We start from the raw sequence: 24,239 nt of genomic DNA on the forward strand, positions 1-24,239 counted from the left end.
ACAGGGAACAACTCCAAACCTTTTTCAGACTGCGTTAAAAATTCTTTGGGAAAGATTAGCACAAAGATTAGAACCAAACACATTTTTTTTTAAATATCTCTGTAGCAAGAAGATGAAACGCATGAGAAATGTTGACATCTAACCTTTAATAAAATGCAGAACAATGAAATACAAACAAGTGTAAAGCTAGACTTTACATCAAACTGAAATGATATATTGCTTCTAAAGATGTTGTATGTTTACAAACATACCCACAGCTGGTGCACAGCTACTTTGTGAATTTTAACTTTAAACAAAACATATATGTTCAGTATAATACAATAAAACGTGTATCTACTTTCAAAAAGATTGCATTTTCAATTCAATTCAGTTTTATTCATATAGCGCCAAATTAAAACAATGTCATCTCAAGGCACTGATATTGTTCCGTCTATCAACTCAGAACTGATGCTATATTTATCTTGAACGGTGGGAGATCTGTCCATAGTTCCCAACTATCCCAACAAATTATAAAGCATATTCAATGATTCTTCAAACATGTGCTACCCACAGAACATTCAGAACAAAAGTCCTGACAAGAGAAGGTGGTAATCCACAAAGAAGATTTTTAATCTGAACAAGGGAAATTCTTCTGATTGGTAGTTCCTGTTGCTGCTCCCAGGTGAATGTTTTCTTATCTGCCGTAAAATATATTGTTGATTTAAACCAATAATTTATCTGCAGTGTGAAAACGCTGGTGAGTCTTTAGGTGAGATAATTCAGTGAAAGCTGCCCCACACTGACCACAGCTGTAAGGTTTCTCTACTGTGTGAATACGTTGGTGTTTCTTAAGATTAGATAATTCAGTGAATGCTGCTCCACACTGACCACAGTTGTAAGGTTTCTCTCCTGTGTGAATACATTGGTGTGTCTTTAGACTGGATAATCGAGCAAAACCTGCTCCACACTGACCACAGCTGTAAGGTTTCTCTCCTGTATGAATACGTTGGTGTATCTTTAGACTGGATAATCGAGCAAAACCTGCTCCACACTGACCACAGCTGTAAGGTTTCTCTCCTGTATGAATACGTTGGTGTTTCTTAAAATTGGAAGATGTAGTGAAAGCTGCTCCACACTGACCACAGCTGTATGGTTTCTCTCCTGTGTGAATACGTTGGTGTGTCTTAAGATCGGAAGAAGTAGTGAAAGCTGCTCCACACTGACCACAGCTGTAAGGTTTCTCTCCTGTGTGAATACGTTGGTGTGTCTTAAGAGAGGAAGATGTTGTGAATGCTGCTCCACACTGACCACAGCTGTAAGGTTTCTCTCCTGTGTGAATACGTTGGTGTGTCTTTAGACTGGATAATCGAGCAAAACCTGCTCCACACTGACCACAGCTGTAAGGTTTCTCTCCTGTGTCAATATGTTGGTGTATCTTAAGATAGGAAGATGTTGTGAATGCTGCTCCACACTGACTACAGCTGTATAGTTTCTCTCCTGTGTGAATACGTTGGTGTGACTTAAGCTCGAAATATGTAGTGAAAGCTGCTCCACACTGACTACAGCTGTATGGTTTCTCTCCTGTGTGAATAAGTTGGTGTGCCTTTAGACCAGATAATTGAGTGAAAGCTGCTCCACACTGACCACAGCTGTATGGTTTCTCTCCTGTGTGAATATGTTGGTGTATCTTAAGATTGGAAGATGTAGTGAAAGCTGCTCCACACTGACCACAGCTGTATGGTTTCTCTCCTGTGTGAATACGTTGGTGTATCTTAAGAGAGGAAGATGTTGTGAATGCTGCTCCACACTGACTACAGCTGTAAGGTTTCTGTCCTGTGTGAATACGTTGGTGTGTCTTAAGATTGGAAGATGTAGTGAAAGCTGCCCCACACTGACCACAGCTATATGGTTTCTTTCCAGTGTGAAGCCTCTGATGATACCTTAGATGTGATGATCTTTTGAAAACTTTCCCACAGTGTTTACAGAAGTGACATCTGGAGCCCTCTTGGGCTATATGTTTCTGCAATGACAGAGAGGAAGAAGGATTAGATCCTTCTGAAGTTCACACAAAAGATTTCTCTAAGCTAACCAACATATTCTAACTGGACGTGTATCGACCGAGCCACAGGTCTCAATATCTCAGATCAAACATGAATGCTGAGAGTGTGTTTAGAAGTGCCCTCAGCTGTCAGCACTGTGCTCTGATGTGTTCTGCACACGTTCAGGTTTTTGAGTAGTAAACTCTTGCTTTTTGATCTTTCACTAATTATTTTTTGCCATGATGAAATTCTGAAAAGGAACTTGTGCTACAATATTTATAAATGATAGAAGGAAGCACAGTCTTGTCCAAGTTGTTCAATTAAACAACTTGTAGAGGTTGGACTGAAAAAGGTTGACCACTGGTTTAAATGAATAAAAGTAACAGTGGTGGTAATACATGACATTCTTGACACTAACCCTTTGTTCCAGCTTACAACCCAGAGGTCTGCAGCCATTGAGCTCAACAGCTATCAGGGAAACAGTTTTAACTCAACCTTTGTTTCTCTCTAAAACTCTTTACCCTGAGGTAGAGAGATCTACAAACCTGTCATCTAACCATTAAAGACCCAGAAGTATTACCACCACCAGGTTTAATTCATGTAATCCAGAGACTTTAAACACAAATAATGAAGATTAGCTCCTGAACCTCTCAAATCTGAAGACTGCGAGCCAAAAAAATGTCCCACCACAACAATCTGGCCACTGAGTTTCTTCCAGCAGATCATTCAGCCTGCAGCACATTTTCAGTCTAAGCACATCTGTATCAGAGAGAGGAGATGAAACCAAGAAACACTATTTCCACATTTGAAGTGGTACTAGCTATTCAAATAATATAATTTTGCACATTTTACAGTGGGAGAAAGTTGAGCAGAATCAATTTCAAGTTATTGTTGGTGTGGCCCTCTGACACAATTTCTCATGTGGCCCCTTGTAAAAATGAATTTCCCACCCCTGGTCTAAGCACATTTGTATCAGTGAGAGGAGATGCAACCAGGAAACACTTTTTCCACATTTGAAGTAAAAGCAGAACAAGCGGACGATACGCGGAGCCTCAACACTCGTCCTCATGTCTTTAATGTCCTCCACACTGACCTGTAGCCCGGTGGAACCAGAGGATGAGCCGGCTCTGTTCTTGGAGGACGGGTTTGGATCCTGGTTCTGCTGCTCCATTCTGGTCCTGGTCGTCCGACTGATGGACTCTGTCTGCAAATGTCAGTACAAACAATAAGATCCAGCTGTGGCATGCAGCATGTTAAAGCACACCCACTTTTCTTCTTCTCTTGATAACCTTTCTGGACAGTTTCTAACCATCTAGTCACATTTCATTAAACTTATTACTGTGGTTTTTATCTAAATTCCTGAGAACTTTAAAATGGTTCTTAAAAGACCCACTAAGGTCACAGTTCAAAATATTTGGAGCTTTTTGATCAAATTCAGACAAAATTTAATAATATACTCTGTAGAATGACACCCACTGTGTGCAATAGCCCATGAATCTCAGTCAGTGTAACATGATCAACTTAAATCATTTTACTACATTAAAACAATGATACTGTTTGAGGAAAGGGTTCCAATATCATCCCAAAGCCTGAACTTCAGATATTCTCTATTTCTAAATTTGTTCTCATTTCCAGAAGCTGTCAGGGATCCAGAAAAGTAACAGAGTAATCTCAGATTTGTCACAGGTTAAACTCTGAAGCCCACGGTTCAGCACTCAGGGAGCTTCAGTCTGGACTGAGGCTTGAAAGTGAGAAGATGTGATGTTTCAGTGGGGGAATGATCTAGTTTTTTGTGGCTAACAGCACGTCGGCAGGAGCTGTCTGACTGATCTGAGACAGTCTGAAGAACAACATGAAGTGGACCATTCTGAGGCTGTCATTTAAATATAAAAGAGTGTTTTTCTGGCATCAGAAGTGCTCGTCCAGCGATTCATTCCAGAAAGCTACTTTAGTGAAACCTAAAGTTTGACATGAAGGAAACTCTGAAATGTTTTTCAACCCAAATAACCTACAGTCTCCTTTATTTGATTATAAAATGATCTTACCTGGTAAACATATGTGTCCAGTTAAAGAGTAAAAAGTGATCTTGTGTTGTGGTCAGATCAGAGTATCAGCTCCTAAAAGTTGCACAGATCCTCCTAATAAAGATCATTTTAGCTTCATTTTAACTCCAGATGTTGGCAGGTGGACTTTATGAGTAAAGACATGTACAACCTTTTTATCATGCGGTCAGTCCTTTTTGATACGTGGATAAAAGAAAATATTGGATATGTAAAGGAAACTGAAAAATGAAGCTTTCATGAGACACTTCTGAAGAGGACAGTCAGACTGTCTTTTAATGGGCTTCTGAGTGTAAATCTGAGAATTCAGACACTGATGCTGAACTGTATATTTCTACTGCTCCTGTGATACTTTCCTGGATCACTGGCAAATCTATATTATAATGCTATGATTCCTCTTCAAACAACATAAACTCTTAATGTAATTGAAGAATTTATATTGACCATAATTAAGTCCCATTTTAAGATCTAATCATGAAATATGGCATAGTGTGTACATTAAACACATCATATCACATGTTTTTGCTCCACATTTTTATCAAAAAGCCAAATGATACCCAGATAAGCCTGGAAATAACTATTCTAAATTTTACATTGATCATCAAGTTTTAAATGACAAAGGATTTAAGCAAAACTACAGAAAGAAGTTTAGAAAACTGCAGCTTTAGTGGAAAATGTGACAAGATGGTCAAAAACTGTCCAACAAAGTGAGAAAATCGGAAGAAAAGGGTCCAGAAGTATGTTTAACACACAGGTAGAAGGATAAAGCTCCATTTTATTTGTCCATCTGGCCGGCTTATTGCAATCTATAGTTGATGTTGTGTTTCTGCTTTCTGCTTTGAGTACAACGGTTAGCAGAGCATTAGCATTAGCAGGACATGCTAACTGTGAAGAGCAGCCAGGTTATTTGAACTTTTTTACTCTTTAGTACATGTTCTGACTGCCCGTGTCCAGGTGCAGGAATCAAACCCATGACACAAAGCACTTTGAAGACATTTCTGCAAATGTTTGACCGCCACATTTATTCTTTTCTGGACTCACCTGCATGCAGCTTCCTGTAGTGATGTTCCGAAATGTGCTGAGTCTTCGAAGCGTGTTTCGAGTAATGGAGGAGACGGTTTACTTCATTTAGGGGAGGAGCCATAAATTATGACGTCCGCAATCTCACTACCTGTCCCAACCACGTGACTGCTTCCGGAAGGGCTTCAGATTTTGTCAGATTTATATGCCCGAGTATTGACAAGCATATAAACCCCTCAGTCTCCATTTAAGATGTGTTTTTTTATGGAGAGTTGCGGTCAGTTCAGGTTCAGGATACTCGAGTTTGGATAGCGTTAATGTAATTTGGAGATAGTTTGGGGAGTTAAGTGAGAGAGAGATAGTTTTGAGATTAGGGAGAGTGAGGAGAGAAGGATAGGTAAGAGGATGGAGCCACTTAGGAAGAGGAAGATTTCCCCCGTGTTTGATTTGATATGTGCTATTAAAGTAAAGCTTAATCTAACATATATCAGATGCATTAGGTTTGCTGATCAAGAACTATATTTTCACTGTTTCTTAATGTATTCATAGGTGAGGTGTTTACTGTGTTCCAAGGAGTTGGGGTACAATAACAACACCTCCTGCATGCTAAGGCATTAACTTTCTTTGAGTAAAGTGAAAGAAAAACACACACAACCTGCCATATCATATGATGCTACCTTTCTGGGAGAATTTACACACAGAATACGTTAAAAACTATTTCATCATACACATATGTGATAAGGGGATGAGAAGTGGGTGGCGGTGAGCTCTCAGTGCCTGTGAGCGAGAGAGGGGGGGGATTGGAGACAATGGAGCAGCAGGGGGTCTCTCAAACCTGGTGTAGAAGGTGTTGAGATCGTCAGCTAGTCTGGGGGAGGGGGCGACCACAGGGCTTCTACCAACCAGGGTCGTTGGTGCCTGAATCACTCTCCAGTCTGGCTCTATAGTCCTCTTTAGCATTTTTGATGGCCTTCTTGAGGTCCTGTCTGGCCAGTCTGAATGTGTCCATGTCACCCTCTCTGTACGCCTGCTCTTTCCGGCGCCTGAGCTCTCTGAGCTGCTTGGAGAACCAGGGCTTTTGGTTATTGTACCTTGTGATGGTTTTGGTTGGGAGGCAGACCTGCTCACAGAAGCTGATGCAGGAACATACAGTGTCAGAAAAGCTGCCGTTGTCATCCTCAGGGCCCCTCAGTGACTCCCAGTCAGTAGACTCCATGCAGTCCTGAAGCCTGTCCCTTGCCTCTGGAGTCCACCTCCTTACTGTAGTCCTGGATGGTTTGGCCCTTCTCAGTTGCTGCCTGTATGTGGGGACCATCTGTATGATGCAGTGGTCGGAGTGTCCAAGGGCAGCGTGGGGGATGGAGCGGTATGAGGGTTTTATGGTGGAGTAGAAGTGGTCCAGTGTGTTGCTGTCCTGCATGGCGCATGTCACCAGCTGTTTGGAGCTCGTCAGTTCCTGGGAGAGGTTACATGAGTTGAAATCTCTCATCACAAGAACTATCGAGTTTGGCTGAGAGGTGGAGAAAGGAGCAGCTGAATCGTTGTTGAACGTGTTCACAGATGTACTTAGTTCACTTTTCTGATCACGTTAAGACCAGATGTGAACAGCTCCAGGGCACCATTGGAACCACTGTGTGTCATTCATTACTGTAAAAACTGTGCATCATCCTTTCCTCTTTCTTTATTCTAAGATCTTCTTCTCCACTTCAGCTTTTGGCTAAATCTAAACACAGCTCACATGTGTTTGGACATTAATAACACAGATCACAGTGACATATGCAACACTTCAGATAAGCAGCTGCCCCAGTATAATTACAGATGGTTAAAATCATTCTTATTTTATAATATTCTTTCATGAACTGTGAGAAGCATTACACAGAGGGTTCATCTCCAAAGCAGGAGTTTTGCTCTGTCTGCAGCCTTTTTTATTTTAATGTCAATGACCAGTTCAGCAGGTGTGTCCCTCAGAGGAGCTGGAGGCAGCTGTTCAGGGCTACTTTTTTAGAAGAAGGTTTGCTGATTGGAAAGGGGGCTCCTCACGGTGACACTTTGTGGGTAAGAGCCTGAATAAGGGCAACTTCTTCTTCTTCTTGGTTCTTGAAGACGTTTCATCTCTCATCTGAAAGGATTATTCAGCTTTAAACTAGTTGGTGGGAGTATGGACTTCTAAGCATTAGAGTGGTCTTTTACACCAACACGTTGTGCTACATTCAGTTCTTCATTGGCGAGGTTTCAATCTGAAGTTCCCTTCGATCAAATATGTCCACAACCACACAGATGCAAACAGAAACGTATTCAGACAGAAATATTAACCACTGTAATGAGGTGTAGACTTATTTATTGACCTCCTTGCTTTGTTCACAGAAAGTTTCAAGAGTTTTTTTCTCTCTCATGATCTAACTTTTCTCCGTCTGTGATATTGGCTTTTTTAGCGTGAGGTAAAAAGGATCCACAGGAGTCTGGAGGATGGACACAAATACAGGGAAATGAGAGGTATGCCTGACTGCACTGGGATGTTGTTTCCTCACCTGTGAGTCACTTTGGATCAAAGCATCTGCTAAATGACTAAATGGAAATGACATTAATGTCCATGATGACTGTACAGAAACATTCCACAGAACTGTGTATATGAGCTATCTTTGTAGAAACTGGAAGATATCTGTAACTGGAATTATGACTTGTCCTAATTCACTTACAGATATCCGTAGTTCACATAGCGGATATCTGCAACTGAATCGTAGATATCTGTAATGACAAACCCCATACACATGAATGGCAAAAGTGACCTTTGTCCTAAAAATAAATGTAGTTTTGGATATGCCTGGGACATAACAAGTTTTGCTTGACGATATATTGTCCCACAAATTATTACCGATTAAACGATATTATTGTCAACATATACTGTATATCATAATAATGCACACAGTTTAAATTAAAATAAACTTTTATTTCTGTGTTTTACACCATTGTAATTTTTAAGAACGTTTAAATATCCTCAATAAAACAAGAAATAAAATGGACTCTCAGTCTCCCTTAGCACATATTCAGTCTGCCTGTTAAACGTTAAAATGGCTTGCCATACAGATCCACGGTCAGCACCTTGAACATCAGCAGTGAAAGAAGAAGATCAGATGAATCTGGAGACTGCAGGAAGATCTGCTGACAGTCTGCAGACTAATGTGAGAGAATAATATTTGTGTGTTTGTTATCCAGAAGAATTCCGACTGATGATGTCATTGTGAGCAGAGCACTGCTGGAAAGTGATATAACAGAGTGACCTAAATTAGGTGCCACGATTTGTGTGTGTGGTCATTCACAGTGTTAGCCTGATTCTTTCATTAGAAGCCCAAGAACAAGCTGGAGAAATCTTAAATTGTTAGTGATCACAGGTAAAGTATAGCAGCGCTGGACTCAGAGTGACAGAGCGCTCGCAGGAAATCCTGAGCCGCGATATCCAGAAATATTTCATATTTATCTTCTTCACATTTATCTCACAGAGGTTTGATTTACACGCGACCAAGTAAAATTGGCCAGTTATTGGTGACATGAGCAGGCCAACCACCATCTTTGTCATGTTCTTTGGATGATATAAACAACGTGTGTGTGTGTGAGTGTATTTTCTAGGCATTTATCTAATGTACCAGACCTATCTGACACGATAGAGAAGCTTTGTCTGACCCAGTTATTTAGTTCCGTTATGCACTCTTAAAGTCTTGGCCTTTTCAAGGACATACATTACGTAGTATGAGCAGAGTGGAAAAGTACAAAATGGGAACATGGCTTATTTAGAAAAATACAGAATATGAATACATAATGTCTAAGAATAAAGCCAGTTATAACATCATTGATCTACTGACTGACGAAATCTGATTATACTTTGATTCAGGAGGCACAGTAAGATGTGCAGTGGAGTCATTACACAACTTTGGGAGTTTAAAAGAGAAGGAGCGGCAATGCCACTTCCAAAATAATAAAACCCCTCTGAAAATGTGAAAGGTTGGGAAAGCCAGCAATTTGGTCCACTTCAAACTTTCTGTCATGACAGTTTTCTGATACCATTTCTATTTATAATTCCTTTTTCTACTTGAAATGAGTAACAGATCCCATTTTTAGATTGAGAATGCTTTGTCATTGGAGAGCCTGCAGGACCTGACCGTACACAGCAGCACCATGCTGCAGACTGCAGGGTGTTTTAAACGTGTTGGGTCAATGGAGGAAAAGCATTCAGTTATGAATGATTACCTTCAGTGGTATTTAATTGATAGGAACCACACAGCAGTTGAAAGTAGTGTATTGTATTGCTTTTGCCTCGAGAGAGTTAAGGGTAAAACATGTGACTGCCTGTTACTTAACTCTGCTCTTAAACATCTAATATCCAGTGAGATCCAACAGTATACAAGTTTACACATCTGCCACATATCCAAAATGTTTCCGGGGATATACGGGAAGATCTAATCTGTAACATATCCTAGGATACCCTCTATGTACACATCTATAGCAAATCCTAGTATTGGATATTGTTATAATTGCCTTTGTTCTTAGACATTATGTATTCATATTCTGTATTTTACTAAATAACCTATGTTCCTAGCTGGTACTTTTACACTCTGCTCATACTACACAATCGATGACCTTAGATAGTCCAAGACCTTAGGATGACATAGCAAGACGAAACAACTCGGTCAGACAAAACATCTCTATTGGAGTAGATAGGTCTGGTACATTAGATACACGCCTAAAACAGCACTAAGACACATTATTTATCACATCCAAAGAACACGAGGAGGACAGTACAACCTCTGTGAGATAAAGCTGAATATAAATATGGAATGCTTCTTGATATCGGGGCTCGGCCTGATGGATTTCCTGCGAGAGCTCTGTCACTCCGAGTCCAGCGCTGCAATATACTTTACATGTGACCACTAATAAATACTTTGTCATCCCCATAGACTGACTCATCACTATCCTGTAAGTGACACAAATACAGGACATTAAACATTATTCCACTTTCCCTGACTGGAAAACATCAGTGTCACATCCACATCCATCTCTACATTTTTAAAAAGATTGTAAAACCACAAACATAACACGACTGAATGGATCCTAAAGTGATGTCTGACAATGATAATCGCAATTTTAAAGTAGATCAAACTTTTAATTAAATACCCTTTGCAAACAACTTAAGTGTACATTTCTTCACATGTGGCTCCATATATACATCCATGGATAAAACTGCAGTGATGCATAAGCAACTATCTACTTCATGAGTTCCAATATTTTTTGCTTTTCACAGAAAGACAAGTTACATGAAGCCGGCATCCTGACGATGTGCTGTTGTTTTTCATGAGATGAGATACTTTACTGTCTTTGTGTGAACACTCATTGTACCCGGTTACGGTGTATTCCGTCCTCAGTCATTGCAATCTTGGGTGCTTGAATAGAAAGTAATTGACAACTTGCTTTTGGAAGATATTTCAGCTTTCTTCTGAATGAGCTGTTCAAATGCTAAATCCACACGTGGGGCGTTCAAGGCTTAGAAGCTGTTGTTTTTAACATTCATACTGTAGATATTATAACAGTCATTGTCCCAGTTGTATCACTGACACATAGACCATCCTGTTGGTCGTCTGGAACTACCGACCACATGAATGAGGAATGAAATAGCCTATTCATATGAGAGCTGAAACAATCAGGCACTTAGAACAACTGTTGCATAACATTCAGCTTACCTCTTTTTCATCACTTTCAAGAGCAGCTGTGGTTTCCTTGTTTCCTCTTCCATTCTTTTGTTTAATTTCACACTTTTCCTTACTAAGTGCATTTTATGAGTAAATGATACTTGCAACTATAGGAAAACGAAGGTATTAACATGGTCATTACATTAATACTAAGACTTACACTTCTATTTTAATACTAAAGCTTACACTTGTATCTTAGCATACATTCTACTTCTTTCTGCCACAAAGTACTAATAGTTAGTTTATCTTGATCCAAGTATGGAATAATGTCAAGTCATTCGCTCATGCTTACTTTTAATTTAGCAGAATACTAATCATATAGCACTGGAGTTTAAAAGTTTACAGTAAATTATATGTGTGCTCAATTGCATTACATTTATGTACCTTAAAGACATCCCTTTGCAAAATGTAGTATAGCTGAAGTTTATTTAATTAAGTATGTTATTAGTATAAGTATAGCAAGTATACTATGGACCATGTACTTGTAGTGAACTAGAAAGTATACTGACTCAATACTTCTTCAGACTAAACTTGAACATTCTTAAGTTTACAAAAGTGTACCCAAAGTATGAATCCCCCCAAAAAAAGTCTAACATACCACTATCTGCCTCCCATTGTTGTGTAAAGAAGCCTAATTTTTGAGCTGTGTCCCTGCCAGCACCCCACCCCCACACAAAGGAAATTCTGCAGGCCAGCAACTCTGATGTGCCCTTCTGTAAGAATCACTGGCCATAAAAGGCACATTTGCTATTTTTCCACAATAACATTTGTAACAAAATCTGTGCTGGCATTTGACAAAGGCATAAGACAAATTGTGTTATCTGAGAAATAGCCTCTTTCAAGTTGACTATGTGGGTTTGATTATAGTTGATGTGCCCTTTTGTAAGACTCAATGGGCTTCATACAATTTAGATTCGATGAAGGAAGGGAGAGGAAGGGAGTGTCGTAAAAGGTGTGAATGTTGTGGGCGAGAAACAATCATAAATAGGGAATGCCTGGCACACAGACCCAGACTTCATGATGTCACAACCAAGGCAACCAAGAGGGATCAGTGCTCAGCAGGCTTTAGCAATTCTACAGAGCACGTCGGACTGTGAATCTAATGGTGGAGATGTGGACTTTGCATTTCAGAATGAAAACGTTGTCACAGATTCGTCAAGTGATGAGGATGCGACTTCTCTTGCACCAATAAATCCTCCCCTCCAAAGACACACCAGGAGACGGGTGATCAATTATGTGATTGAGCAGGACAGTCCAGACACAGAGGCCATGTCAGATGAGGAGGAAGACACGTGGCATGTAAATCCCCCTTGTAATAAAAAACAAAAAGTTGCAGATGTGGGCATAACACCTGGATCCACAGAAAAGGCGAAAGATGGCACTATGTGGTTCCACCGCAAAGTTGGAGACTTTTCTGCTCATGAAACTTCACAGATGGAATTTGATGGATCTGGAGGGCCAACAGAGTTTGCAACAAACAAAATCACGAGTCGCCTTCAAAGCTTCCTGTGTTTGTTGGATATCAGCATGTTGTTGACCATCAGAGACTGCACAATCCAGGAGGGCCGTAGAACAAATCCCAGCTGGCAGATGAGTGTCTTCGAGCTGATGGCGTTCCTCGCAATCCTTTTTCACAGGGCTGCCAAGGGCTACATTGGTGCCATGCGACTCATGTGGTCCAGTAGATTCAGAAACCCAGATGTCAAAGCCATAATGCCCCGTAACCGCTTTATTTCAAGAAAGCGGTACCTTCGCTTCGACAACAAGGACACCCGCAAGGAGTGCATACAAACGGACAAATTTGCAGCAATTTCAGACATCTGGCAGCGGTTTGTTCAGAAATGTGTGTCGTCCTACGGTCCAGGGCAGCATGTTACCGTGGATGAGCAGTTATTTCCTTCAAAGGTTCGTTGTCCCTTTCTGCAGTACACTGCATCAAAGCCTGACAAGTTTGGATTCAAGTTTTGGATTGTAATAGATCTGGACACAAAATACATGTGTAATGCCATCCCTTACTTAGGGAAAGATCCCACTCGTCCGACGGGAGAGAGGCTGTCAGAGAATGTTGTTTTGAAATTGATGGAACCATTTATGGACCAGGGAAGGACTGTAACTATGGACAATTTCTTTACCTCTCTGTCTTTGGCTAACAGGCTTCTTCAACGAAAAACAACTCTGCTTGGCACCATCAACAAAAATCGTTGGGAGTTACCAGCAACTGCAAAGGAAACCTTGGGGCGCCAGTTGTACTCCACACAGGTGTTCACATCTGGAAGTGCTTTGCTGACGGTGTTTGCAACAAAAAATCTGTTTGTCTTTTGAGCACCATGCATCAGAAAGTGGAAATTGTGGACACCCAAAAACAAAAAACAAACACTTTTGTTGATTACACCCATTTCAAAGGCGTTGATATCATGGGCCAGAAATCACGCAACCACTCTGTGCGTGCAGGAACACAGAGATGGCCCATGGCTGTGTTTTACAATCTGCTTGACATGGCTGTCACAAATGCACAGGTCTTGTACACAGCATGTACAGGATCCAAAGAAAGTCGCCAACTGTTCATGCTGGAGCTTGCAGAGGAACTTCAAAACAGGCTTTTGCAGGAAAAGGCACAAGGGGAAGAACACAAACAGCAGCTTCGCGAGATGGGAGTTTCTCAGAAGAAAAAGACACAGTGCCAGGTGCACATACTCTGCAATAATAACAGAAGCACCGAACTTTGTGTACGCTGCCGCAGATACACCTGTGGCAAATGTAGGAAAGACTCACCATGGGAATGTGGAAACTGCTAGATGGGACAACTGTATGCTACATTTCTGTGCTTTGTATAGCCTTCATATGTAGTGAGCCTACTTTTCTTAGTGTGAAATAAACATTTATTCTTCCTGAAGTTATATAGTCTGTTTGTAGTTTTTCCAAGCTGAAATTGTGTTTTTTGGGGCACTAATTCCAGTCCTCTGTCCTCTCACATTGTGAGCTTGGCAGAGTAAATTGTCATTGAAATTGAGGTTTACCTACAACCAAATTACCGTTCATGAATGATTTAGTATGTCCCTTCCTAAAATAACAGACCATTATTAAAACAAGTGTTATGACAAATAGAAATCATCTCACAAAATAAGGTGAATGTGAACATCTGTTAGTTGGCTAAATTAAATATAAATATGAAAAAGGGTCTGTCTTTGTACAGTCTGTGTACAACAGACATAACTCAACACACCGTATGTTGGGCTGATCAGAGTTCATTCAAACAGCAGTTTGGCCTTTGTCATTAACCTCACAGCAACCTCAGTGGGGGTGGAGTGGCTAATCACAATACAATGGAGACAGTTAGCACCTTGAGAGGATTACACAATTTTTGCAGAGGGGAGGGGATCTTCGTACACGGCGAAGAAGCTCGTCAAATCGGCCCGTTGATATTCGAAAGTATCAAAAGTGCACTTGTTCAGGTCCCTCAGTGGGTGAACCAGTGTTGTAAATTCACTCGTTCCCAGCCTTGACCAGTTTAGTGGTCGTACAGACCACCTCCGCAAACGTCTTTTCTGTCGCCTGCGCTTCAACATTTGCGATACAAGCATTTGTTATTCAGTATTGATGAGCTCCAACTACAAATACAGCTGCTCCACCTCTATTGCCGTAGTTTACTGTTGTTAACTGTGACCGGAAGAAAAAGCAAGGATTCGGCTATAACCCCTGAAACCACACAAACACAGCCACACACAGCATGGTGAATTGCAGAGAAACACGGTCCCTCAATGCACAACTTTGAATGCTCAATGACGGCGTCACACCCAATACTGTCGACGTGACGCAGAAACATAAAGTACATGAAGTGTTATCTGAGCAACACAGAAATCTCTGATCACACTAATCTGCTCAGCTGGGTTTTCTCACTTCTGAACAGATGTTTGCTGTGAAGCATTTTGTTGTTTCCTGCCAACTGAAAAAGGCTGAAAAAGAAGTCATTCTGCTGTTTTATGCTGTTTGTGTTTTCAGTGTGGACAAGAGTGGACAAAACACCACAGGAACTCCATCTTAAGATGCAGCTTCTTTTCTACACAGAGACAAAGAGGCAAAGAGGGTTTCTATCAGGCTCAGCCTGAAGACACCAGTCAGCATACAGAGCTCGATAGATAGATTATGATCAAACATGTCTGATGCAGTCTTAAGAAACCTTTAATCGGTAATATCTACATGTGAGTTAAGAGCTAATATTGGACTCTTCTCTGGACTCTGTTCCAGCCAGACAGGAGTACAGAAAGCTTGCAGGTTAGGGGTCAGCTTTAGTTTTCAGGCAGCTCAACTCTGCAGGTTTTTACCTCTTCTGAAGTCCAACAGCCGTATGAGAGCTCATGTTTCATGTCACGCACTTGAATGCATCAGTCTGAAGATTCAGGAGAGAATTTCAGCAGAAGATCATGATTTATGAATTTCAAGCTGCTGCAGAGCGGAAAATGCTGATCTGATAGATTCAGAGAAACCAATTTTCTTCATGTTGAACTTTCAGTGGAAGGTTAATGAATTTATCTTTCCTTTCAACAGAGAACAAATAAGAATTCAACAACCCCTTGAACAATCCTGCCTGGATTGAGGTGAAACCAGCACTGTTCTCTTGTTCCCTCCCCAAACTGATCTAAAGGTGGGAGGATGTGTGAAACCATTGTGTGATAGTAGAGGAGCTCTTAAGTGAAGATCAGCTGATCAGCTGCAACAAAAGGAGGTGGAATTAGTTTTGTATCACAGCACAGACGGTGTTTCTGCTCTGAAACACACTGCTCTGCCAAACGGAGGAAATGGCTCAGAAAAGTGTTAAACTGGACCTGGAAACCTTCTCTTGTTCGATCTGTCTGGATCTACTGAAGGATCCGGTGACTATTCCCTGTGGACACAGCTACTGCATGAACTGTATTAAAGGCTACTGGAATGGAAAGAATAAGAAGGGAATTCACAGATGCCCTCAATGCAGGAAAACTTTCACACCGAGGCCTGTCCTGGAGAAAAGCACCATGTTAGCTGATTTAGTGAAGCAGCTGAAGAAGACTGGACTCCAAGCTGCTCCTGCTGATCTCTGCCATGCTGGACCTGAAGATGTGGCCTGTGATTTCTGCTCTGGAAGAAAACTGAAAGCCATCAAGTCCTGTTTATTCTGTCTGGCCTCTTACTGTGAGAAACACCTTCAGCCTCACTATGATGTGACTCCATTCAAGAAACACAAGCTGGTGGAGCCCTCCAAGAGCCTCCAGGAGAACATCTGCTGTCGTCATGATGAGGTGATGAAGATGTTCTGCCGTACTGATCAGAAGTCTATCTGTTATCTCTGCCCTGTGGATGATCATAAAGGCCACGACACAGTGTCAGCTGCAGCAGAAAGGACTGAGAGGCAGAGAGAGCTGGAGGGGAGTCGACAACAAATCCAGCAGAGAATCCAGGACAGAGAGAAAGATGTGAAGCTGCTTCAACAGGAGGTGGAGGCCATCAATCAGTCTGCTGATAAAACAGTGGAGGACAGTGAGAACATCTTCACCGAGCTGATCCGTCTCATCCACAAAAGAAGCTCTGATGTGAAGCAGCAGCTCAGATCCCAGCAGCAAACTGAAGTGAGTCGAGTCAAAGAGCTTCAGGAGAAGCTGGAGCAGGAGATCACTGAGCTGAAGAGGAAAGATGCTGAGCTGAAGCAGCTCTCACACACAGAGGATCACAACCAGTTTCTACACAACTACCCCTCACTGTCAGCACTCAGAGAGTCCACACACTCATCCAGCATCAATACCCGTCCTCTGAGGTACTTTGAGGATGTGACAGCAGCTGCGTCAGAGCTCAGAGAGAAACTACAGGACATTCTGAGAGAGAAATGGACAAACAGCTCACTGACAGTCACTGAAGTGGATGTTTTACTGCCAGAACCAGAACCAGAGCCAAAGAGCAGAGCTGCCTTCTTAAAATATCCATGTGACATCACACTGGATCCAAACACAGCAAACACATATCTGTTAGTGTCAGAGGGGAACAGAAAAGTGACAGTAATGAGACAACCTCAGTCTTATTCTGCTCATCCAGACAGATTCACGGAATGGTGTCAGGTCCTGAGCAGAGAGAGTCTGACTGGACGCTGTTACTGGGAGGTGGAGAGGAGAGGGGGAGGAGCTGATGTAGCAGTCGCATACAAGAACATCAGCAGAACAGGGAATGAATGTGGATTTGGACGTAATGACAAATCTTGGGCATTAAAATGTTACCAAAACAGTTTTGAATTTTGGTCCAACAAGATGAAAGCCTCCATCTCAGGTCCTCAGTCCTCCAGAGTAGGAGTGTACCTGGATCACAGAGCAGGTATTCTGTCCTTCTACAGCGTCTCTGAAACCATGACTCTCCTCCACAGAGTCCAGACCACATTCACTCAGCCGCTCTATGCTGGAGTTAGGATTGGATGGACTGGAGCCACAGCTGAGCTGTGTGAAGTGAAATAAAGGTATTCAGTCAGTTTGTTGCTGAGAGTTCATTGCTGTGATGTCTCTGCGCTGCTGTTCTGTTGTTTATTTGCTGCTTTTTCCTGTTTCTGCAGCCATGGAGGATATCACAGCTAATGCTGAGTTTTATTCACAGAAAGATTTCTCTACATGAAAATCTAAACTTCTCTGAGCTCTGAATGTTAGTTGAATCCTTGTGTTGATGTGTTTGTATGTTGTTGTTTCTCTTCCACTTCATGGAGCCAAACAGAGAAATCAGCAGACCTTTATCACAGATTCTTTTCACATCTCATCACTTTGTAAATGTGAAAATAATTCTGCAGTTAAACTTACTTTGATCTGTTTCAGAGATCAAATGTTGCTGCTGCTTTGAAAACTCTCAGTAATGATCTCCTTGGTAACCCAGAAACTAAATGTTCTGATTCTGGATGTTTTTCTGTAAATAATAAATTGTGGATTAATCCTGATCATGAATTGTGTTTCTGTGAAAATGGGAGTGAGGCTGTCACACCACCAGCATCCCTCATGGTGGCAACACACGGCGGCAACAAGTAACTGCTTTGTTTCAGAGATATTTGTTGAAAGCCATCTGTGGCTGGAAGAGTTGCTTTGGTTCAGGATCATATTCTGGGTTTCACCTGTTTGCTCACAAACGCTTCAAACTTGTTTCTGAACGTGTTCTGAGATGTTGGAAGAAACTCAGAAAACAAAAAGAACGACATGAAACCTCAAAGTGATTCAAATCAAAACTAAATGTAACAATATTATATGATGTCAGTCATTACAGGAGACGTCATTTGTTCTCAGAGACAAGAAGTGGACGAAGAATTCTTGGACATAAGTTACAGAATCAGAACCACAGAGATTTTGTTTCAGATAAAAACTGTAGATTTACTTTTTATTTTTACTCAAACTACAAAAACATTCATATGAAAACATACTTTAATATAAAAGATAGAATAAATGAGGCAGAATGACACACTTTGGAATAACGTGTTATGGAATGATTAAAGGTGATGTGTGTGATCTTACATCATATTCTATGATCTGATTCTGTTCTTTCTGATGTTTTTTAGTATTAGTCTGAATGTGCTGAAGTTATCAGATGAATGTAGTGGACTAAAAGGTACAACAGAGTCTCTGAATGTGGTGGAGCACAAATAGAAAGTAGCACAAGCTAAAAATACTGAAAACATTGTAATTATGTTCAGTATATTTAGTCACTTTCTGCTGCTGTCAGTGATGGACTTTTCAAAGAAATCTGACTCAGCTCTGATCATTAATGAGAATATGATGAAGAAAGGATCATGTCATCCAAATGAATGAAAAGGTTTTGTGGTGGGGCTGAGAACTGTTTAACTCTCATTGTTCTGTTCCACGTATTGTTTAAGGATCGTCACAGGTACGAGTTTGGGTGGAGCGGGTCAGAGTAAAGTGGAGTTTCCAGCAGACTCCTCAGTTTCAGTCGGGTTTGGAGACCACAGATGGAGAGGTGACTGCGCTGTTTGGTCTGCCACTTATTGATAAAGTTAAAGTTCACAAAAAAAGAAACAATAACAGGAAGAAGTTCCCTGAAAGCAGCATCAGTGTTACAGGTTGTGAGTCCTGTGAACAAACTGACACAGTGTGATATTACAGATGTTTAAATCTCTCTTTTCTCATGTCGTCCTGCAGGTTCACAGCTGAAATCTGAAAACTAACACAAGAGGACGCCTTCATCCTGCTCACAGGGATGTAGAGGAGGTTTAAGCTCCTGCTCTGTTCATTCAGACTGAACTCGGCCTGTGTGCGGTCTCTCTTGACTCGCTAACAGTAAACGTGTCGTTAGCCAGTTAGCTAAGCATGTGTGCAACAGGAATGATTTAAGAAAAATAAAACAACTGAAAGGACGGTGATGTTACCATCCATCCCCCATGATTTCAGACATTAACTCAACCCCATACTTGGACAAACTCCTTCACCACAGTAATGCCTCTACATCCTGATGAGGGACATTAAAAACAAACTTTTCTAACAATTTCTATCTAAACTATAAATGATTGGAGGGATTTTTCAACAGTGACAGTTAAGGAGTGTCATCAGGTGAATGAGATCAGCTCAGTAATGAAAACACAGTTTACACTAAATACAGTCTGTGGTTTACACAAGCCTCAGTGAAAATAAATACAATTATTATTCAGAATATCTTGGTGGTTTACATTGTTGCACATATTTTCAACACAGTCATCATGTGCTATGAAAAGCTGAATGTCAGAAATAAACTGAAATGTATTCATAAGAGCAACTGGACTTCTTTTTGAATCTTGAAGAAGTTGAATTTTGATGGGACAGCAGCTTCCTCTTTGGTTTTTGTAGAGAAGTACAGTAGAACAACCGGATTTAACCGAGTACTAACCAGGCCCGACCCTGCTTAACTTCACAGGGTGATCAGAAATTGCAACAAAAGACATGCAGGTGGTAGAGAGAAGAGAAAAAGCTTACAGCACCTGGTATTCCCAAGCGGTCTCCCATCCAAGTACTAACTAGGCCCAACCCTGCTTGGCTTCCGAGATCAGACAAGGTCGGGCATTTTCAGGGTGGTGTGGACGTAAGCAACAATATCTGTGAACAATGTGCATTATATAGTTACTGGAATCATACGGTTCCTCTATGTAACCAGATAATTGCAGAGAAAGGCTGATATGTAGTGGGCACATCTTCATCCCTGATGTGATTATTACCTGCAGTTGAAACTGAGAATCTCAGATCACTTCGTGTCTGCCAACAAAGCAGCAGCAGCTGATGATGACCAACTTACTCATGTGTCACAGGGTGATCAGACGTTGCAACAAAAGACATGCAGGTGGTAGAGAGAAGAGAAAAAGCTTACAGCACCTGGTATTCCCAAGCGGTCTCCCATCCAAGTACTAACCAGGCCCAACCCTGCTTGGCTTCCGAGATCAGACGAGGTCGGGCATATTCAGGGTGGTGTGGCTGTAAGCAACAATGTCTGTCACAAATGTGCATTATATAGGTACTGGAATCATACGGTTCCTCTATGTAACCAGATAATTGCCGAGAAAGGCTGATATGTAGTGGGCACATCTTCATCCCTGATGTGATTATTACCTGCAGTTGAAACTGAGAATCTCAGATCACTTCGTGTCTGCCAACAAAGCAGCAGCAGCTGAAGATGACCAACTTCCTCATGTGTCACAGGGTGATCAGACGTTGCAACAAAAGACATGCATGTGGTAGAGAGAAGAGAAAAAGCTTACAGCACCTGGTATTCCCAAGCTGTCTCCCATCCAAGTACTAACCAGGCCCAACCCTGAAAAGAGAAGAGTCCAATATTAGCTCTTAACTCACATGTAGATATTACCGATTAAAGGTTTCTTAAGACTGCATCAGACATGTTTGATCATAATCTATCTATCGAGCTCTGTATACTGACTGGTGTCTTCAGGCTGAGTCTGATAGAAACCCTCTTTGTCTCTGTGTAGAAAAAAAGCTGCATCTTAAGATGGAGTTCCTGTGGTGTTTTTTCCACTCTTGTCCACACTGAAAACACAAACAGCATAAAACAGCAGAATGACTTCTTTTCCAGCCTTTTTCAGTTGGCAGGAAACAACAAAACGCTTCACAGCAAACATCTGTTCAGAAGTGAGAAAACCCAGCTGAGCAGATCAGTGATTTCTGTGCGGCTCAGATAACATTTCATGTTAGGCTGCAGTCTGAGGTGCTGATAAAGGCTTTATTTTATGATCATGCTGTTATGCAGCTAAGTCTATATACATCCTGGTCAGTGAGGGGATTTAAACTGAGGAGGCAGGATTACTTTTACCTCTCATGACGGCCTCTGATGAGCTCAGTTATTAGGCGCATTGCATCAATATAATGATGCAATAATGACGGTTGTGTATGGACTATAATCACCAAATTATGTCATTTTTATCTATGTTTATGTGTTTGATCACCTACTGTTTATCCCTTATCGTTGTTGGATAGATGGTGATCTGGCTTATATTTGGGCTTAAAAAGACATTTGGACACTGGATATTTCTTTTTGTCATTCAGCTTATATTTACAACATTTGACTGTTAAATCCCTACCTGACAGTGCACCTTTTGTGATGGACACTCCCACAGGAGTCTATTTGGTGTTGCTGATGTTTAGGTTTTATGATAGATACATCTGTCTATTTTTGGAGTTCATAATTTGCACAGAATGTATTATACACTTGCTTATGGGGGAGGTAAAACTGATAACCTCCCACCATGATGGTGGGCAGGCATATTCTGGACCGACTGCAGCCCAGGTTGGAGCAGGCATCGCAGCGACTGCCCTTGGACCTGGACTATTTCGAGCTCATATGCATGAGTGAAATGACTCTGATTATGTCACTCTTTGCTCACATGGACTTCACACAGGAGGTAAGTTAAATGGTGTTTGTGCAATGTGGCTTGGTTATTCTGCAGGGTTCCCAGGTTTTGAAAAACCTGCAATAGTCATGGAAAGCCCCCAGTTTGGTTAAATATTTACAGCCAATTCAGACATTTATGTACCTTGTTCACTTGTTCTAATCGGTCCACAGACAGAGGTTAGATGCCAAAGATAAAACTTACTATTGTATTCTTGGATTTAATGTTACACCTCTTTTGATAAATAAGGTCCACTGATTGCAGCGACAAATTAAAACGTTTGTCTTCCTTTATTTTAGGTATTTGAAGGTCTAGTCCAGCTGCACACCCTCAGCAGCACTGAATTAGATGGGAGAAGAACAGCAGTTGTAGTGGACAGGACTGCTGGAGAAAGGGGGTATCCAAAGTTGGTTATTTCCAAAGACCACGTCCAGCATTTGAATGAAATTGACCTCTCTGCCCCCTGTATTTCCACACTGCTGGTGTATCAGTGAGAACACTGAAACTCAGAATGCGACAGTGGGGCCTCTCAAAAAGGGAAGGCTACAGTAAAATGACAGATGATGAACTTGACAGCTTGGTCTCTGCCATCAAGCAAGACTCCCAGACTTTGGGTTGGTGCTTTTTACAGAAAGTTTTTCTTTGAATTATATCATGCACTTGTCCATAGCATTATAAAAAGATTTGTGCCATAAAAGTAACATTTGAAATGACAGGGCTTTCCACAGGCACCGGCTGCCGGCCATATAGCCTCCACAACTAAGTCTAGCTGAGGGCCGGCTACTTTAATGACTGCTATTTTTATAGCCTAAAGGCTATCAATATTATTTTTTTCAATTTTGATACAATTAAATGTTTTTCTAACAGACTGACAATGATGTCAAACTGAACCGCACTCATTAAAGTTTCGATTTGCTCTGCTTGTACTGATAATAACCACAGATTACGCTGATCACTCCTTCGACATGTGGTGTGTGTGTGTGTGTGTGTGTGTGTTACTCAGGCTATCCACTGCAAAATTTCAGTATAATCAGTACGTATTAAAAAGCATCGTTTATCCCAGCGTTGGTAATCCAGTCTTCTCTTCAAGCGTTCAATTAGCAGCACCTGCAACACATTAGAGTGTATTTTCATTCATTCATTTCTTCAGTGTACATGATCGTGGGTGTGGCGTAACCTAACCACCAGCAGCTGCGCCCGGCTGGCTAGTTATTTGATATGGCTGGCTAGTCTGTGCCTTAGTGGAGGGTCCTGGACATTATCATAACAACGGTAATCATAGCATGTATACCTGGGAAAAAGTTAAATGCCTAAATTGTTTGTTCACATGATTATCAATCAATATATCTTAAATAAAAGTGGTTTTCACTTCTTTTCCTACAGGTCACAGAATGTTAAAAGGTTGTCTTAGGGCTTTAGGCCACAGAGTTCAGTGGACAGAGTGTGGGATTCGATGCACCGGGTTGATAGTCTAGGAATACTACAGAGAATGACAAGCCTCGGATGTGTTGTGAGAAGGACCTACAATGTCGCAGCTCCTCTGTCACTCGTACATATAGATACCAACCACAAGTTGATCAGGTAAGCTGACAGCAAAGGACATCACATGGACATTATATATTTATATATTGATTTAAAAAATGGTCTATGGCATACATTCTGCAGATTTCTGGAATCTGGTGTAATAGACCACGATGTAGCTGCATTAAGTAATTGATACGTTTTTATTTCACAGATATGGTGTGGTAATGTTTGGAATAGATGTCTCTTCAAGGAAGGTCAGTGTCCCCATGGAGATTATAGTGTGTGATATAATATTCAACTTAATTTTGTTAAAGCTATACTTTTCTTTCTGGCATTTTTACACTTTTCTTTTGTCATCTTAAAATGCTCCTAATAAGCTTATGGCGCACTAAAATGGAAAAGCAAGCCACCAGGTCTTGAAACTACACGCAAACTACAACGCAGGCCATGCTAACATTAGCCTGGTAGATCACAAGTTGTTTATATTCGGACACGGCAAGCACAAGAATAGCCTTGATGGACGTGGTAACTGGACCGCTGATAACTTGACAACATTCTCCGCTCCGACATCCGGGGGAGATGGAACGCACCATCACTTTCTCACCTCACACGTCAGGGAGGAGGGGAGCGTCACAGGTCAGGCAGGGGGAAGAGGGTGAGACTTTGGAGGGAGGAGGAGTTGTTCATGTTTAAATTTTTACTAAGTGCTGTGCTACATGCCAGAAAGGTAAGTATAGCTTTAAGTCTAACATCACACATGGAACAATATTTCATTCATTTATTATTCTTATAGTATTGTAGTTAATGTTTAATGTGTTTTTTATGTGGGGTTTATGTTTTCCAAATGCTCACAAAGATCATGTACCGACACGCTGCCAATAACAACAAGGCATCAACAGCCCAAGATTTCTTCCTTCAGACTGTAGAGACGCATGGTTTTCCATCCAGGTAACATGCTGTTTTGTTTTGAGGTTGCTGTTTTTATGTTTACATTGTTATATTTTTACAA

General features: G+C 41.2%; 2 protein-coding genes, 1 non-coding gene and 1 pseudogene across 3 annotated transcripts in view; 1 reads left to right on the top strand and 3 right to left on the bottom strand.

Moving 5' to 3' along the window:
- Nucleotides 1–533: 533 nt before the first annotated feature.
- LOC140313857 (uncharacterized) overlaps nucleotides 534–24,239 on the bottom strand; it is a 75,522-nt gene continuing 51,816 nt past the window's right edge. The window contains exon 3 of the mRNA XM_072392212.1: nucleotides 534–1,954. Coding sequence (XP_072248313.1) covers nucleotides 701–1,954 — 1,254 coding nt within the window. The 3' untranslated portion in view covers nucleotides 534–700. The remainder of the gene's footprint in view (nucleotides 1,955–24,239) is intronic.
- Nucleotides 15,625–17,406, top strand: LOC140312071 (tripartite motif-containing protein 16-like). The gene has a single exon (XM_072390127.1). The coding sequence runs from the start codon at nucleotides 15,633–15,635 to the stop codon at nucleotides 17,304–17,306; it is 1,674 nt and encodes a 557-aa protein (XP_072246228.1). The 5' UTR covers nucleotides 15,625–15,632; the 3' UTR covers nucleotides 17,307–17,406.
- On the bottom strand, nucleotides 19,781–19,899 carry LOC140300828 (5S ribosomal RNA; annotated as a pseudogene).
- On the bottom strand, nucleotides 20,169–20,287 carry LOC140298515 (5S ribosomal RNA). Its single transcript, XR_011914155.1, has one exon. It is a non-coding gene; the product is annotated as a 5S ribosomal RNA (ribosomal RNA).

The sequence above is a fragment of the Leuresthes tenuis genome, unplaced genomic scaffold (assembly GCF_036924035.1).
Source record: "Leuresthes tenuis unplaced genomic scaffold, fLeuTen1.0.hap1 SCAF_1, whole genome shotgun sequence".
In the NCBI taxonomy this organism is placed as follows: Eukaryota; Metazoa; Chordata; class Actinopteri; order Atheriniformes; family Atherinopsidae; genus Leuresthes; species Leuresthes tenuis.

Coding starts and splice junctions, on each gene's coding strand:
- LOC140312071 (XM_072390127.1), top strand. CDS start 15,633: ATGGCTCAGAAAAGTGTTAAACTGGACCTGGAAACCTTCTCTTGTTCG.